The sequence below is a fragment of the Ailuropoda melanoleuca genome, chromosome 9, assembly GCF_002007445.2.
Source record: "Ailuropoda melanoleuca isolate Jingjing chromosome 9, ASM200744v2, whole genome shotgun sequence".
NCBI lineage: Eukaryota > Metazoa > Chordata > Mammalia > Carnivora > Ursidae > Ailuropoda > Ailuropoda melanoleuca.
Window position 1 is genome coordinate 4,833,930 of NC_048226.1, and position 16,939 is coordinate 4,850,868.

Sequence of the window (16,939 nt, forward strand, 5' to 3'; positions counted from 1 at the left end):
CTTCTTCCTCTCCCACTCCCCCTGCTTGTGTTCCCTCTCTCGCTGGCTGTCTCTATCTCTGTCAAATAAATAAATAAAATCTAAAAAAAAAAACAAAAAACCATGAATCTTTAAAAAAAACCCAACTGATTAGTAACCTTAATTACATCGCAAGACCTCTTCAAAACAGTACCTAGATTAGTGCTTGACTGAATGACTAAGGACTGGAGATCTTGGGCAGCCATCCTAGATTTTGCCTGCCACAGCACAGTTACAATCCCCTGAAAATCCCCCTCAGTCCCTTGAGTTCTTTGACATGTGACCGTCAGGAGTGTTGAAAAGCTATAGTCTCAGATTTCCCAGGCTCATTCACAAGATGCTGGTATCTAAAACCCTATAAGTTCTCATACAAGGGACCAAATCAGTCAAAAGTGTTACTGTCTGTCCTAGGGAATCCATCATTCTAGAAAATTTCTGTATAAACCATATAAAAAGCAAATCTTAAAATTCCAATAGTAAGGATGCCACATTTATTAACTATTCACCCTGAGTTTATCTACCCAAATGTCTGTCTTTGAGGAGTTAATGATCTGTTTGGGAAGGTGGATAAATAACTAATTATAATTCAATGAGCTAAGTGCTATAATAGATTCATATAAGGCTATAGACTTCCTGGAATCAAAGACAACTTTTTTTTTTTTAAGAGTTTATTTATTTATTTGAGAGAGAGAGAGTGACAGAGAAAGAGAGCACAAGTGGGGGGTGGTGGGTGGGGGGAAGGGGCAGAGGGAGAAGCAGACTCCCCATTGAGTAGGGAGCCCAATGCAGGGCTCAGTTCCAGGACCGTGGGATCATGACCTGAGCCAAAGGGAGACGCTTAACTGACTGAGCCACGCAGATGCCCCTCAAAGACAGCTTTGATTGTGGGTTGCATCATCAAGTTCCAACAGCCTTCTGGGACATTAAGAATATCCTAGGGGCACCTGTTGGCTCAGTGGGTGGACAATGTGACTCTTGATTTGGGGTCATGAGTTTGAGCCCTGCATTGGGGGTAGAGTTTACTTAATAATAATAATAATAATAATTTAAAAAAGGCTATCCTATCAAATGTATATGTTCTAAAGATTTTGCTTATTTATTTATTAGAGGGCCAGTGGGGGGGAGGGGCAGAGGGCGAGGGAGAGAGAGAATCTCAGGCAGACTCCCCTGAGTGGGGGAGCCCAACGTGGGGCTCAATCCCATGATCCTGAGATCATGATCTGAGCCAAAATCAAGAGTCGGTCGCTCAACCCACTGAACCACCCAGGTGCCCCTCAATGTTTTTAAAAAAACTCAATCTACAATAGCATACTTTTATCACTGGAATTACTAGTCTCTTCTGTAAACCAAATTTTAAGAGAAAAGTCTAACTTTTTTGGAACCACTTAACTATTCCTAAAGAGTGAATCTGTCATCATTTCTAGCTCTGAAAGTTCTTTGACCTTTCCTGAGAAATAAGTTAAGATCACACATCTGCAAGCATGACAGTCAAGTTACTTTACCACCTACTTCTCTATCTGGTAGTTGACTAGTTTTTTGGAATACTGATCGTAACACCTATCCTGATTTTAGAAGTATTAAAATGTGAAAAACTTGACTTATTTTTGAAGACATGGTTTCTAAAGTGCTTCTGAAAAAATGAATGAGGAAGTGATTAATTTTGCCTGTGGGAGGAGTGACATTTGAGTGAGGTCTGGGAGGTTGAATAGGAGTTTCCCAGGCAGATAAGGGGATTAAAGGTATTCCAGGCCAAGAGAAACTTCTATTATGGTGCTTATCTGAAGCTATCCTGTTAATATTACTCCACTCCCATGAGTCTGTAAATTCCTTGAGGTCATAGACCAATTCTATCTCCCAAAATGACCATTGGGCTAATTATTTTGTGATTTAATTTTAATTAGTTTATTTCATAGTTACTAACTTGATTCATATTTATACTTACTGATGAAAGAGTATTTCGAGTACCTCATCATAGAAAACTTGGTAAATACAAAAAAGCAAATAAACAAATTCCACACAAATCCATTGGAATTCCACCACCTGGAGAAACCAATGTTACTATATTGTTGTATATGTTTCAAGGCTTTCTATTTCTATACTTTTATTTATTTTTTTTTAAAGATTTTATTTATTTATTTGACAGAGAGAGATAGCAAGAGAGGGAACACAAGCAGGGGGAGTGGGAGAGGAAGAAGCAGGCTCCCAGCGGAGTAGCCTGATGTGGGGCTAGATCCCAGAACGCCGGGATCACGCCCTGAGCTGAAGGCAGATGCCCAACGACTGCGCCACCCAGGCACCCCTATTTCTATACTTTTAAAGCAAAAATGGTATCATAATATATTTATCAGTTCATAATTTGCTGTTTTCACTTAACCATCATATTAGAAATACAGATCCTCATTTGCATACCCAGCGTCCCAATGAAGGAAATATTGCCTAGCTCATAGTTTTCTATCCTTAATTGGTTCTGTCTCCTGACCACAGCTAATTGAACTCAAGGATTAGCATCCGATTGAAGGGCAGCCCACCTGTGGACAGTCAGAGACATACTCATGGGGTGAAAGATGAGCTGGGCCAATCATGCTCCTGGGTTATAGAATTGGGCAACTGAGACCATCCTCAAAGGAGCTGATGGTTTAAGGAGGCCATGACCTTGAATTAAGGCCCTGGAGAACCAAATAAATGGAAGTCAGAGTTGTGAAGGAGCAGAAAAAATTAGAACGGAGGAAGCTGGTGGTCAAAAAGAGGAGGGTAAGAGCAGAGCTACAGAGAAGCAGAGATGCCTTCAACCTTCCATTAGTCCTTTTTTTTTTTTTTAAAGATTTATGTATTTGAGAGGGAGGGAGAGAGAGAGTGAGCAGGGGGAAGGGGGGAAGGAGAAGGAGAGAAGATCCTCAGGCTCCCCACTGAGAGTGGAGCCTGACACCAGGCTTGATCCCAGGACCCCGAGATCATGACCTGAGGTGAGACCAAGAGTCGGCCGCTTAACTCACTGAGCCACCCAGGCACCCCTAGTCCTGTTTTTCTTGCTCCAGTTGCAGTCCATATATATCTTTATTATAAATGCCTCTCTTCTAGTCTTTTTTCTCTAGAGCTAAAACAAGTGATCTCTATTCCTTGTAGCCAGGCAAGCCTGACCAGAACCACAAATCATCACAGTTATGGCTGTATAGCATTTTAGTGTGTGGAAGTGCCCTTGCTGATTTAAAAGCCTAGTGATGGGCGTTTAGGACATTTCCAATATGCATATTTATTGCTGATTTTGCACATTAAAAATAATTTCAGGGCGCTGCGTGGCTCAGTCAGTTGGGCATCTGCCGGAGTCCTGGGATCGAGTCCCACATAGGGCTCCCTGCTCATCAGGAAGTCTGCTTCTCCTCTGCCCATCATCCTGCTCGTGCTCTCTCTCTCTCTCAAATAAATAAACAATATCTTTAAAAAAATAATTTCATTATGGGGCGCCTGGCTGGCTCAGTCAAGAGCGTGAAACTTTTTTTTTTTTTTTAAGATTTTATTTATTTATTTGACAGAGACAGAGACAGCCAGCGAGAGAGGGAACAAAAGCAGGGGGAGTGGGAGAGGAAGAAGCAGGCTCATAGCGGAGGAGCCTGATGTGGGGCTCAATCCCATAACTCTGGGATCACGCCCTGAGCCGAAGGCAGACGCTTAACTGCTGTGCCACCCAGGCGCCCCTGGAGTGTGAAACTCTTGATCTCACCTCAGGGTTGAGTTTGAGCCCTCTGTTGGGGGTAGAATTTACCTTGGGGAAAAAGAAAAAAAAAAAAGAGGGGCACCCGACTGGCTCAGTCGGTTAAGCGTCTGCCTTTGGCTCAGGTCATGATCCCAGGGTGCTGGAATCAAGCCCCATGTCGGGCTCCTTGCTCAATGGGGAGACTGCTTCCCCCTTTTCCTGTGCCTGTCCTCCCGCCAGTGCTCTCTCTCCCTCTTGTGATCACTCTCCCTCTCTCTCTCAAATAAATAAATAAAATCTTTAAAAAAAATTCCGTTATGATACATTCCAAGAGAGGGATTCCTTGGTTTAAGGATAGCTGCATAATGCCAGACTAGACTTCAGAACGATTGTATCAGTTTAGCCCAACCAGCTGTGCAGGACAGTGGTCGCCTTTTCACCCCTTTGCCAACAGTATCAGTTAAAACCAGCAAAACATTGCTACTCTGATAAGCAAGAACTACTAAAGGGCCAGTTAAGATCTTAATGTGCTTTTCCCTGAATCTTGTGTTTATTGACCAGGGATGTGGGATTTGTCATTAGACCTGGCGTTTGAGTTGCAGCTCTGCCTCTTGCTAGGTGGCTTTGGTTGAATTACTAGTTCTCCATTTCTCATCTGTAAATTGGAGATAATAGTAGTTCTCTTTTTCTTTTCTTTTCTTTCTTTCTTTCTTTTTTTTTTTTTTAGCGGGGGCAGGAGCAGAGGGAGAGGGAGGATCTTAAGCAGGCTCCATGCTTAGTGCAGAGCCCAAGGCCAGGCTTGATCTTAGCACCCTGAGATCATTACCTGAGTGGAAATCAAGAGTCAGACTAAACCAACCGAGCCACCCAGGCGCCCCAATCCTTTTTTTTTTTTTTTAAAGTAAGTTCTACTCTACTGACTGAGCCAGCCAGGCACTCCTGGAGATTCTTACTTTGTAGGGTTATTATGAGACTCAGATGAGAAAATAAATACAAAATACTTAGTCCTGTAAAGCCTCAGTACCTTTCAGTTATTATAATTATGAAGAATGACTTAATTTGTGACCATCAGATAAAACTATGTGAGATACCTGAAATTCAATGGGATATTGATTTAAATACCAGTTAGAATTGCATGGTCCCAGGAATAAGAAAGAATGCATGAGGGGTGCCTGTCTGGCTCACTGGGTAGAGCACGCAACTCTTGACCTTGGGGTCACGAGTTTAAGCTGACCTTGGACCTAGAGTTTACTTAAAAAAAAAAAATGCACTAGCCCACTACATTCATAACCTTTATCATTAGAAAAAAATTTATGTATTTGGATTCCATCCATTACTAAGGTCTTTAGAACTATAATAAAAACACATGTATGTATTTTAAAAGCCAAGAAATATAATATAAAATCAAAAGATAAACTGGGTAGGACTTGAAGATTTCTAAGAGTGGTCAGAAGAATAGATAACAAGTTTTGCAATCTATGACATAATATGAAAAGAAGCTCAAAGTGACAGTTGGCACAGTGAGAAGAATAGCTCTGAAAGTTTGCAGGTCCAGGAGTTATGTCTGGTGGAAACCTCTGATCAAAAATAATCTTAATTAACTAGGTTGGAAACTTTCTCAGCAGCTCTGTACCTTTTAACTCAGAGAAGCTTTAAAATTAAGTACAGAAGAGCTTAATGGGGTTAAAACTATGGGTTTAATAGGTTGGGTTTAAGAAGAAATATGTGCATATTTCACATTTTATGCTCTTGCAATTTTTTTTTAAGATTTTTAATTTTTTAATGTAATCTCCACCCGCAACATGGGGCTTCAACTCACGATCCCGAGATCAAGAATCACATGCTCTGGGGCGCCTGGGTGGCTCAGTCAGTTAAGTGTCTGCTTTCAGCTCATGTCATGATCCCAGGATCCTGGGATCGAGCACCAAGTCAGGCTCCCTGCTCAGTGGGGGAGCCTGCTTCTTCCTCTCCTCTGCTGCTCCCCCTGCTTGTGCTCTCTCTCTCTCTGTCAAATAAATAAGTAAAATCTTAAAAAAAAAAAAAAAAGAATCACATGCTCTACCAACTGAGCCAGCCATGTGCCCCTGCACTTGGAATGTTTAAGAAAATTTGGCTCATTAGAGTGACAGCTTCATATGTATAATTGAGTTAGCTTTGGAATTAAGATTTAGGGTTGAAATCTTACTAATTTTGCACACAGAACTGGGCCATCTAAGAGAAATTTAGATTCATTTATTTGTAAGTTTGATTTATAAGGATTGCTAAGCCTTGAAAAGCTTCTAGGTTAGACAGTTGAAGAAATTGAATAGGAAACCTAATAAAATTTATAGACATAATTTTAAATGTTGAATTAACTAAGTTTGTGAATGGGACCAAAAATTGCTCAAAGTTTCTGAAAAGTGATTGGTAAAATATGCTAGGTGTAGAATAATAAAATTTCTAAGCTGAGCTTGACAGTTTAAGAACTTTGGAATTTGTAAAAAATTAAACCTTTGCCTGTTTTATTATTTTTTGAGAGAGAGAGAGGGAGAGAGAATGAGAGTGAGCACCAGCAGGAGGTTGAGGGTGGGGGGGGAGAGAGAGAATCCCAAGCAGGCCCACCCCAGTGTGGGGTGGGGGTGGGGGGCTGGGTCTGACGACCTTAAGATCATAACCTGAGCCAAAATCAAGAGTCAGAGCTTAACCCACTGAACCACCCACACACCCCAAAACTTTGACTGTTTTTTAATGAAAGATGTTTTGTTTTAGGTTTTCAAGTTTCTAACTTTAATATTTTGAAGAAAGACAGAATAGATTGCAAACGGCTAGAGCGAAAAGTCTCCAGTCAGAGGGTGCTTGGCTGGCTCAGTCTGGAGAGCATGGGATTCTTGATCTCAGGGTCCTAAATTCAAACCCCACGTTGGGGGCACAGCCTACTTAAAAAAAAGAAAGAAAGAAGCAGCCTGGAGTCGGGCTGTGAAGGGGCTTATTTGGCATGCTAAGGAACTTGGACCATATTCTGAAGGGAATAATAGGGAAACGATGTAAAAAGGAGGAACGCAAGGGCATTTGCACTTTAGGAAGAACATGCTGGTGACAGCCGGCTGGCAGAAGAGAGAGTAGAGATGGTGACAGTCTAAGCAATATAGTGACGGAGGGGATAGAGACAAAAGCAAAAGACTTCAGAATACCGACTGGATGTAGGGTGTGAGGCAGGAAGCCTCGAGTGTCCTGACAGCCAACAAGTACTTCTATTAACAGAGAAGATAGCAGGAACAGTGTTCAACATGTTATATTTGAAGTGTCTGCAGGATTTACAGGTGAAAATGTCCACTACACAGCTGAAAATACTTAGTCAAGTCTTCTAGAGTCTGGTCTGGAGATGTACATTTACAGCTCTTGAGCAGTTTAAGGTGAGCGGGAATAAAAATACCGAGAAAGAGCTGGCAAAGGAAAAAAGGAAGAGGTTAAGGACAGAATTCCGTTGAATACCAGTGTTTTAAGGGCAGGCCACAAGCCGTAAGGAGAAGGAGCATCCCTAAAAAGGGCAAAGAATCCCCTAAAAAAAGAAGAACTTGCAAAGAACAGAGGCAGGGAAACCAAGGGAAGGAAGCTGGGACGGTTCTCCTGCTATAGCGACCACTTCTCAAATAGGAGGGGGGCTGAGCAGTTGGAATCCGGCGTCTGCGGCTGAATCTGGGAGGGGACGAGGCGAGACTGCCAGACGTGCATCCCCTGTGGCGGTATGGATCCAGCTTATGTCCCACAAGAACACTTTGGGCAACCGCAACGGACGCCTTCCTCAAACTCTTTGGTGCAAAGGAGTTTAGTTCGGTAGGCAGGAGAAAAGAGGGGGCCTGGGCTTTTTATTTCAAGACTTTTTAAAAACTTTTATGTGCATTTATTTAATGCTGAATTGAATCCCGGCCCATAAACTTTTGTTTCTTGTGGAATACCTTTTTCTTCCATGCAACCTCCTCTCTGGTTTAGGAACATTCCGGTTTTTTTTCAGTAAGGCGGCCTTTTCCGTCCCCGACGTGCCCGCGGGGCGGGCTCCAGGGCGGGGGCGGCCTTCCCGGTTGAGCAGAGAGGACCCGGAGCACCAAGAGCTGGAGGGCTCCGCCTCCTTCCTTCCGCCTCCCGAGGGCGTTGCTGCGCGGGGCGGGGCTAGGGGGCGGGGCGGGCCGGCTCTGGCCCCGCCTCCTCCACTCCCGCTCCCGACGGCGCGGCAGGGTGGGGCCCTCCNGGGGGCTCGGGCGGGCGGGAGGGTGCGGCAGGGCGGCTGCGGGCCGCGCGGACCCGGAAGAGCCGGCCTGGCTGGGCGGCGGGAGGGAGGGGTAGCGGGCGGCGAGGCGCCCAGCGCGGTGTCCGAGGCGGTGGCAAGGACGCAGGCGGCCTCCTCGCCTGGGCGGGGGCGCCACGACCCGAGGGCCCCACCCAGTGCCTCCCGCTTCCCGGCGCGGCCGAGATTTGAAGAGGGGACGGCCTCGGGTGAGGTGGCAGGAGGCCGGGGCAGGGCGTGTCCGGGAGACCGGGGCTCCGCTCGCGCTTGGCGGGGAGGCGCTGCCCCGACTGCCGCCTGTGAGCTGGACCCCGGGTGCGGACCTGCCCGGCCCCAGGCCAGCAGAGAGAGGCGGCTCCGGGCGGGCCACTTCAGCTTTCTCGGGCTTAGTTCCCTCGTCAGAATTTCAAAAATTAAAACAAGAAAGAAAAAAAAACCCCAACCCTATGACTTCCTCATTTTCTGAACCTCATTTTCTGTAGCTGTCCATGGGACGTCATTGAACCGTAGGAACGAGAGCTATACCACTGGCCGAAGGAGAATCCTTTGGAATCCTGAGATTTCGTTTTTAGTTTATATTCTCGGAATAATGGTCCGTTTTTAGGATAATTTCACTCAACAGTTATGTGTACGGTACTGTGTCACTGTGAAATTAAAGATGAGTAAGACCAGGCCCTGCCTTCCAAGAACCTTTTAATCAGAGAGGGACAGGTGTACAACCTAATGATGGTAAGGTGTAATAAAGATAAAAGGTGCTGAGCCAGCCAGGCAAAAGCAGTAGGGTGGGTGAGGAGGAGGGGGTTGGGGGAAGGTAGTGTGAATACAGGTAGCCACATTTCAACCGAGCGTTGAAGGATGTAGAGTTCGACAGGGCAGGGTGGGGCCAGAGAGGAAACTTGAGGAAAAAGCATGAATTAACGTCTTGAAGGGTAGAAGGGCACAGTGGTGGGAGGAGGAGGGGCAGGAAGAGGGAGAAGAGTTTCCAAAAGTAGTTAGGGCCAAATTGGGAAAGGCCTGAGTGCCATCCCAAGGAATTTGAAGTTTGGAGGCATACCCTGGGTGCCCATGAAGAAGGCAGATTGAGAGAGACTGCCTGGGATTGAATCCGGTCTGAGCACTTCTTAGCAGTGGAGCTAAGATCACCCAGCCTGTTTCCTTATCTGGAAAACGGGAGCGATAATCACAGGATTCTTGTGGGGTTTCAGTGAGAGGATGCGTGTAAAATGCTTAGCACAATCACTGTCACTTAGTTCACAGTGACTGTTGGCTTTGGTTATTAATAAAAAAGGGAAAACAACATGATCAGCTCTGTATTTAGAGTCTGGCAGATAGACCAGAACAAATTTGGGCCAAAATCTCAACTCAGTATTTTTCAAGTTACAATAAAACTTATTGTTTATATTGTAAATAATGTTTATATTATCACACTTTTAAAAAGGGTAAGACGAAGGTAGTTGAAACCCCATAGTTCCTGTTTCAGGAAAGTCACTGTAGTACACCTGGCTGTCCACACGTCCACAGGTTACCCTGCCTGTCTGGGTGGCTAACAGGAATTTGATGCTGTGGCATTCTTTTATCTTTATCACTCAGAAAGTTTACAGATTCTTGTGTTTACATTCTTTCTTTCATGTTTTAGCTGTCCTGGATAATGAGAGACTCACTGCCGAGGAGATGGATGAGAGGAGACGTCAGAATGTGGCTTATGAGTACCTTTGTCATTTGGAAGAAGCAAAGAGGTAAAGACTGGCTGGCTGGAGAGGAGGGAGCTGTTATGGAGTGAACACAGATAAAAATCTCTTTGAATGTGTTGTAGGTGTGACTGTAGGAGGCTGGTAGTTTGAAGGAATAAGTATAGATAGAATATTTATTCATGGGAGCAAGTAGCCTTGATGGCAGTTTATTATGAAACTCTCTGATGGGCACTTATGTATTCTGAAAAATTTCCAGATTTGTGTTGTTTGGTTTTGTGCTTATGATGCATGTTTTGGGCACTGCCAGCTATAGGGGAGAAAGAGCAGTTTTGTTTTTTTTCAAAACTTTTTTTTTTTTTTCTAAAGTAGGCTCCACACCCAACATGGGGCTTGAACTCAGCACCCTGAGATCAAGAGTCACATGCTTTATGACTGAGCCAGTTAGGCGCCCCAGAAATAGCATTTTTGAAGTTTGAAGTTCTTGGCCTTAATGTTTCACTGGTTCTTCACTAGTTTTGATTTATATATGAATTGGATTCATTTTCCTCTTGGTAGTGCCCTGGGAATAAGCCCATCCATTTGGCAATATTCAAAGTTTACCAGAGTCGGCATACCAGTTGTGAAATGAACGTATAAGGGCAGTTTTCCTTTTTTCAGATGCTCTAAGACCTTGTGGTCTTATTCTTAGAGTGTCAGTTTGCTATCAGTGGTTCATTTCTTTTGTTTTGTTGCTTGTGTTCCTTTGCAAGGCCCCAGGGCAGATAGATGTATTACAGATCATGTTTCCTATATGTGAGCTTTGGGGGAAAGGCCAGCACGGGATAACGAGAGGTGTTTGTGATCAGAGTCTAATGAGAATCAAGGATGTTTCAAATAGTGCTAATAAACAAGAGTATTTTTGTTTGGTTTGGTTAATTCTGAAAATTTTAAAAAACACTATAGGAAAGTCCAGAGAACAATACAACAAACATCCTCGTATTCCTGAAGTTACAAGTGTTAGCCCTTTTCCTTTTTCTCTCAAAAGACACAGTTGGAGTCCCTTTTGTGTCCCTCCCTGGTCCCATTTTCCTTTTTTCTGTTCCTGGTGTTGCCTCTAACATGCTTTAGGTGTCTGGAATCCAGGCTTCTTTTCTGAGCTTTAAAGCTTTTCCTTTAGACTGGGAGGAGGGGATTAGTGGTGATGTAGGTGGGGAGAATGATAATAACACTTGTTTTTCTAAATAGAAGGTTAGACAGCAGGAAGTGAATATGTAATTAGAAAAGGGGATGTTTCTCATACAAAGTTTGTAAGGGCCCCGTGGCGGGAGGGATATTAGGTCCTCTGTTACTTAAACCATGGACTAGATCTAGTTTTGGAAGCTCAAAGAATCTGAAAGCTGCAGCTGGTATCTGAGAGACCATCTTGTGCTCTGTGAAGCCTTTGGTATCTCTGTTGAGATGACCTAGGAATGAGAGGGAAGAACCCCAATTCCCTTCCTTCCTCCATCTGAAGCAGTTCTGCTTTTGTTTTAATCTTGGGTTTCCACAGTAAAATTCCCTTTTAACAGAGGGTGTCTTGGTGGCCACTCCCTTGCTACCACTAACATAGTTCAGCTACTCCTCTGCTTTAACTCTTTCATTTCAGCGAGGACAGCAAAGCCTGAGTTTGCATGGTCTACTTGTAGTTTTCTTGACTGAGCAATAGTTTTTTGTTTTAAATCAATTCAGGGACCCCTGGGTGGCTCAGTCAGTTAAGCGTCTGCCTTCGGCTTAGGTCATGGACCCTGGGATCGAGCTCCCTATAGGGCTCCTTGCTCCCACTGAGCTTCTCCCTCTCCCTCTGCCCTCCCCACTGCTCGTGCTCTCTCCAAAAAAAAAAAAAAATCAATTCATACAGTGGCTCTTACCAGCGTGTATGTTAGATCACCTGAACTTAAAAACGCAGTTCTTTGGGCCTTACCACAGAGATTTGGGTTCAGTAATCTGGGCTGGAGGGTCTAGACTAACCTGTATGTTTTAAGTGCTTCCAGTGGTTCTGATGGGCCCGGTTACTTGAGAAGCAAGATTTAAAAGGCTTTTAGAACTCAGCCTTGGCCTGGGTTATGACAGCCTGACCAGAATGGTGCTGTCAGTCACATTTCCTTCTCCGAGTGCTGTAGTAGCAAGGCACATTTCCACCTACTCTGGGGTGCTTTCTTTTCTGTCACGGGTTTTTCCCAGAATAGAAAAGTAGCCTATTTCCTTTAACATCCATCATAACCTGGAGGGTTTTTTTATTTGGACGCTTTTGCAAACTTGGGAAACGACCAAGGCAGTGAGACATTTGTGATACTCTTTATTTTTTATGCTTTGAGTTACAAGGAACGGTATAATAGTGGCATATTGCCCTCTTGGCCTGGCATCGTGGAAATGTGCCTGGTTTATTTTATGGAGGCAATCACAGGATGCGGTGGTGGTGGCTGTTGTTGTTTAAAGCTTCGATTAGAAAATCAACTTTGGGGGGCGCCTGGGTGGCACAGCGGTTAAGCATCTGCCTTCGGCTCAGGGCATGATCCCGGCGTTATGGGATCGAGCCCCACATCAGGGTCCTCCGCTATGAGCCTGCTTCTTCCTTTCCCACTCCCCCTGCTTGTGTTCCCTCTCTCGCTGGCTGTCTCTATCTCTGTCAAATAAATAAATAAAATCTTTAAAAAAAAAAAGAAAAGAAAATCAACTTTGGAAGCATGTATTTAGATTTTACTACCAGAGAGGGCTAGGAAGAAGCCTGGGGATGTCCTGCAGAGAAAAGAAGACTGACATCCCTACTGGCCATCTGAAGTGGCTGCTGCCACCCCTAAAAAGTGTTGAGGTAAACCACAGACAAATCACATGCCCTTCCGTATTAGCTGGGGCTTCAGCTCCCGTTGTGTTTCCTGCCCTGGTGAGCTGGGCTCTACCTCATGTGCTGTTAGGGCCCCACTTTCCCCTCTAGCGAGAGTCCAGTTTGCCTTTTCAGATTGGCTCCCATCCTGTTTCCTTCACAACCTCCACGCCTCCCAAGTTGGAGGAGCCCCAGGGTCTGGAATTTATACCCCTTCCAAGTCCAGGAAGAAAGATCAGAGAGATCCAAGGGAGAAAAGGTTCCCCTCTTTAGTTCTATTTATAATACCGGTACTCCTCCCACTAAAAGCTCTCCCTTCGAGCACAGTGGCTCCATTGTGTATCCTAGGGCACTCCATTTTCTCCCATACGTGTAATAGAGCTCTTTCGTGAGAAGAGAGGAGATTGTGTAGAGAGCGTGAATTTGAGTGCGTGGAGACAATGAGTGTAAGAGTGTAGAGAGATGACAGTGTGTTGTGGGTGTGGGTTTGTGTTTCCCTCAAAGGTTAAGTGGGAAAATTTAGGAGTGGTTCCATAAAAGTGTGCACTGGGAGTGGTTGGAAAAAAGAGAATATAGAGATTCTGCTTTTTCCTATTTTTTGGAGAGGAGCTTTAATAGGGAAAGTAATAAAATATCATCTGAGGATTTAGGGCTTTTTGCTAATGGCTGCAGGGCAGACCAAGGACTTTTAATGTGGGTTTAATTTTATCTTTTTGCTGGTTCTGATTGTGCTTTACAGTTGCTTTGGCTAAGCAGCAGTTGTATAGTAGAGGTGAATAACACTTTCACTTGGTCGAGGGAGGTAAAATTTAAGTACATGAGGTATGATTGGTGCTTGACTCTTGGTCAGAAGGAAGTAATAGAGGGAAAGGTCGGAATGTCCACGTGAGCAGCCCCAGGAAGAGAACACATCAGGCCCAGCAGAACAGGCAGTCTGCAGGTGAGGAGAATATCTATTCAGTTAGGTTAAAGGTCACAGTAAGAATAGTAATCCCAGCAGTCTTCGAGTTTGACGATGAAGCATTCCTTCTTTTGGAGGCTTGCTCTCATGGGCCACCTTCCTCTTGCTGTGACCATACCCCAGCTGAAGGGGCAGGGCATCCCTGCCCCCTTGTAGAAGGGGAGGTAGGGGCTCTGGCTGGTTGGAGACTGTCAGAGACAACACGGGATTAACAGGAGTTTAGCACTAGATAGAGACCCTCTTCTTTCTGTAATTTAGTGGAATTGAAAAAGTATCTTGAGAAGAATTCCGTTCTTAACAAATTCTCTTTCGTGCATGTCTTTGTTGTTGGCATTGAACAGGATGGGCTCTTCAGATCTCTTCTCCTCTTTATGGGGGTCAGAATTCCAGTAACATCTGGATATATCCAGGCTGGCACATGGTGATCTTGAAAACATGTTAAAGACATTTAAGATTAGGCAAGAAAATAAAAAATGGGTAGGTGAGGTGGCTCGGAGGAACAGCTTGTCCCCCCCCCCCAGCTTCTAAAATTCTCAAATGGAGGAATATCACTTCATTTTTAAGAGGTTGACCCATGTTCTCCTTTTATAGATGAGAAAGCTAATTTAATTGCCTCATGAGACCCTGTGTGAGTAAGGGGGCCACATAAATGTAGCTACTTAATGGAACGTTTGACTACAAGCTGGGTTCATTCGTATATTCATAATTATTAAAGTGAAGTATGGGGTGGGATTTAGTCTTAACTCTTTTTTTTTTTTTTTAAGATTTTATTTATTTATTTGACAGCATGAGCAGGGGAGTGGCAGGCTGAAGGAGAGGGAGAAACAGGCTCCCCCCATATGCTTAATTGACTGAGCCACCCATGCATCCCTAGTGTTAACTCTTAAAATGATGACACAGACAAAAAAACATCTATTCTCTTTTCTGAAACTGACCTTGGTGCACCTACCTTGGATAGACTCAGTGGTAAGAAGTTGGTTGCATTTAAAAGTATATTTGTTGGGGGCGCCTGGGTGGCTCAGTCGTTAAGCGTCTGCCTTCGGCTCAGGGCGTGATCCCAGTGTTCTGGGATCGAACCCCACATTGTGCTCCTCCGCTGGGAGCCTGCTTCTTCCTCTGCCACTCCCCCTGCTTGTGTTCCCTCTTGCTGACTGTCTCTCTCTCTCTCTGTCAAACAAACAAACAAATAAATACATAAATAAATAAAATCTTAAAAAAAAACCTGTTCTCCTTATTAAATAAATAAATAAAGTGTATTTGTTAAAAGTTATTCAAACTAAGAGTGCTTTTGCACATGGTAATAATGTTACAAATGGGAGGATTAGCTCCTAGTGTGGCTGGAAAAATCTTTTACTGCTTTTTACCCTGTGGTGTAGCTGAGACACTTAGCAAAAGTTACAATTAAAAAAAGTAGAGAGTAGGAATGCCTGAGTGGCTCAGTCAGTTAAGCCTCTGCCTTCGGCTCAGGTCATGATCCCAGGGTCCTTGCTCCGGCTCCTTGCTTAGTGGGGAGCCTACTTCTCCCTCTGCCTGCTGTTTGCCCTGCTTGTGAGTGTGCTCTTTCTCTCTCTCTCACTCTGACAAATAAATAAAATCTTAAAAAAAAAAAAAAAAGTGGAGAGTAATCTGGTATATATTAGGTAGTCAGCTATCGTTGGTACTAAGAAAAGTTATATGACTATAGTCTCATAATACTTAAATGAAATAGACATTTTAAAAGTCTGAACAAAACGTTTTTAAAATCTTGACCGTTTGAGATACGTGAAGTGCAAAGAATGAGGACTTTCAGTTTTGGCAGGTGTGAGTTCTGATTCTGGTTTTGTAAGTTGTTTAACCTGAGGGAGTGAACCTAAGTTTGAACTTCACAGAACGGAGATGCCCTTGCAGTTTACGGAGGTGCTGTGAGGGTTACGTGCCCGGCACAGTGTCTGAGATACGGTAGGCACTCAGTAGATGTATTGTTTATCCTGGTCCCTGGGGCAAAAGCAGATTTAATACGAAGATGATGAGGTATTAATAAACATTTCTGGAGAATGATCTGGGCACTTTTAAAGTCCTAAAGGTTGGTAGCCCTAGTTTTTCACTTCAGACTTAAGCTTTTGTTTGGAAGGAAACACCAGAAATAGAGGATACCTCTAGGGAGTGGAGTGGGGGTGGAGGGTGTGAGAAGACTGTTCCTTTTTATTTTAGTACCTTTTGGTATATTTAAAACACTTTTTACAATGATCATGAATTTTATAATAAAAAAGGAAGGGCTTAAGTAGAAGGAAAAACTCCACATCATTTTTAGATAGTTGCATTTACAAATTTAGGTTTTTAAATTGCTGTATTGTCTTAATTACTATTTTCAGTGGTTACATAACATCCATAATTTATTTAGGCTATTCCAGTTTAAAATCATATTGCTTTGATTGCTGGATAGTTTAAACATTTTTCCCATGTACCTGTTTATCAGTTTTGTTTTATTATGCAAATTGTTGATGACATTTGTCTAGTGGGGTCAGGATGTTGTTAACTTTCACGAGCTGTCTTATATGGATATTAACCCTATGTTGTATTTAATACCAACATTTTCTCTTAATTTTCTGTTTTATTTGTTCTTTTCACTGTACAGAAATTTTATTTTAATTTTTTTGGGAAGATTTTATTTTATTTTTTATTTTTATTTTTTTTAAAGATTTTATCTATTTATTTGACAGAGAGAGAGACAGCCAGCAAGAGAGGGAACACAAGGGGCGCCTGGGTGGCAGAGCGGTTAAGCGTCTGCCTTCGGCTCAGGGCATGATCCCGGCGTTATGGGATCGAGCCCCACGTCAGGCTCCTCTGCTATGAGCCTGCTTCTTCCTCTCCCACTCCCCCTGCTTGTGTTCCCTCTCTCGCTGGCTGTCTCTATCTCTGTCTTATAAAAAAAAAAAAAAATCTTAAAAAAAGAGAGGGAACACAAGCAGGGGGAGTGGGAGAGGAAGAAGCAGGCTCCCAGCGGAGGAGCCCGATGTGGGGCTCAATCCCAGAACACTGGGATCACGCCCTGAGCCGAAGGCAGACGCTTAACGACTGAGCCACCCAGGCGCCCCTGGAAGATTTTATTTTTAAGTGATCTCCACACCCATTGTGGGGCTCCAACCTACAATCCCAAGATCTAGAGTTCCATGCTCCACTGATAGCCAGCCAGGTGCCCCTGTACAAAAGTCTTAAATTTTACGCAGTTTAGGTGTTAAATCTTTCTCTTTGTAATTTCTTCTATCAATTCAAAGCCTAGATAGTTTAATTTCTGTAAACCCTGCTAAAATGTAAAGTTTATATTGTTGGCTTTTCTTTGATTTAATGGTTTTTTGTTTTTTTAAGAAATCTAGGTCTTTAAATCTCATGGTGTTTCTAAATTATTCTGTCATTTAAAAGCAATCTTGGGGCATCTGGGTGGCTTAAGCTTCTGCCTCTGGCTCAGGTCATGATCTCCTGGGATTGAGCCCCCCCCCCC

The 16,939-nt window shown here is 43.7% G+C and overlaps 1 protein-coding gene across 4 annotated transcripts in view; it reads left to right on the plus strand.

The window, feature by feature from the left end:
- Positions 1-16,939, plus strand: part of IQGAP1 (IQ motif containing GTPase activating protein 1) — a 165,018-nt gene that overhangs the window by 53,923 nt on the left and 94,156 nt on the right. For all 4 annotated transcript variants that reach the window (XM_011225695.3, XM_034667843.1, XM_034667842.1 and 1 more), the window contains one exon: positions 9,607-9,706. In XM_011225695.3, coding sequence (XP_011223997.2) covers positions 9,607-9,706 — 100 coding nt within the window. The remainder of the gene's footprint in view (positions 1-9,606; positions 9,707-16,939) is intronic.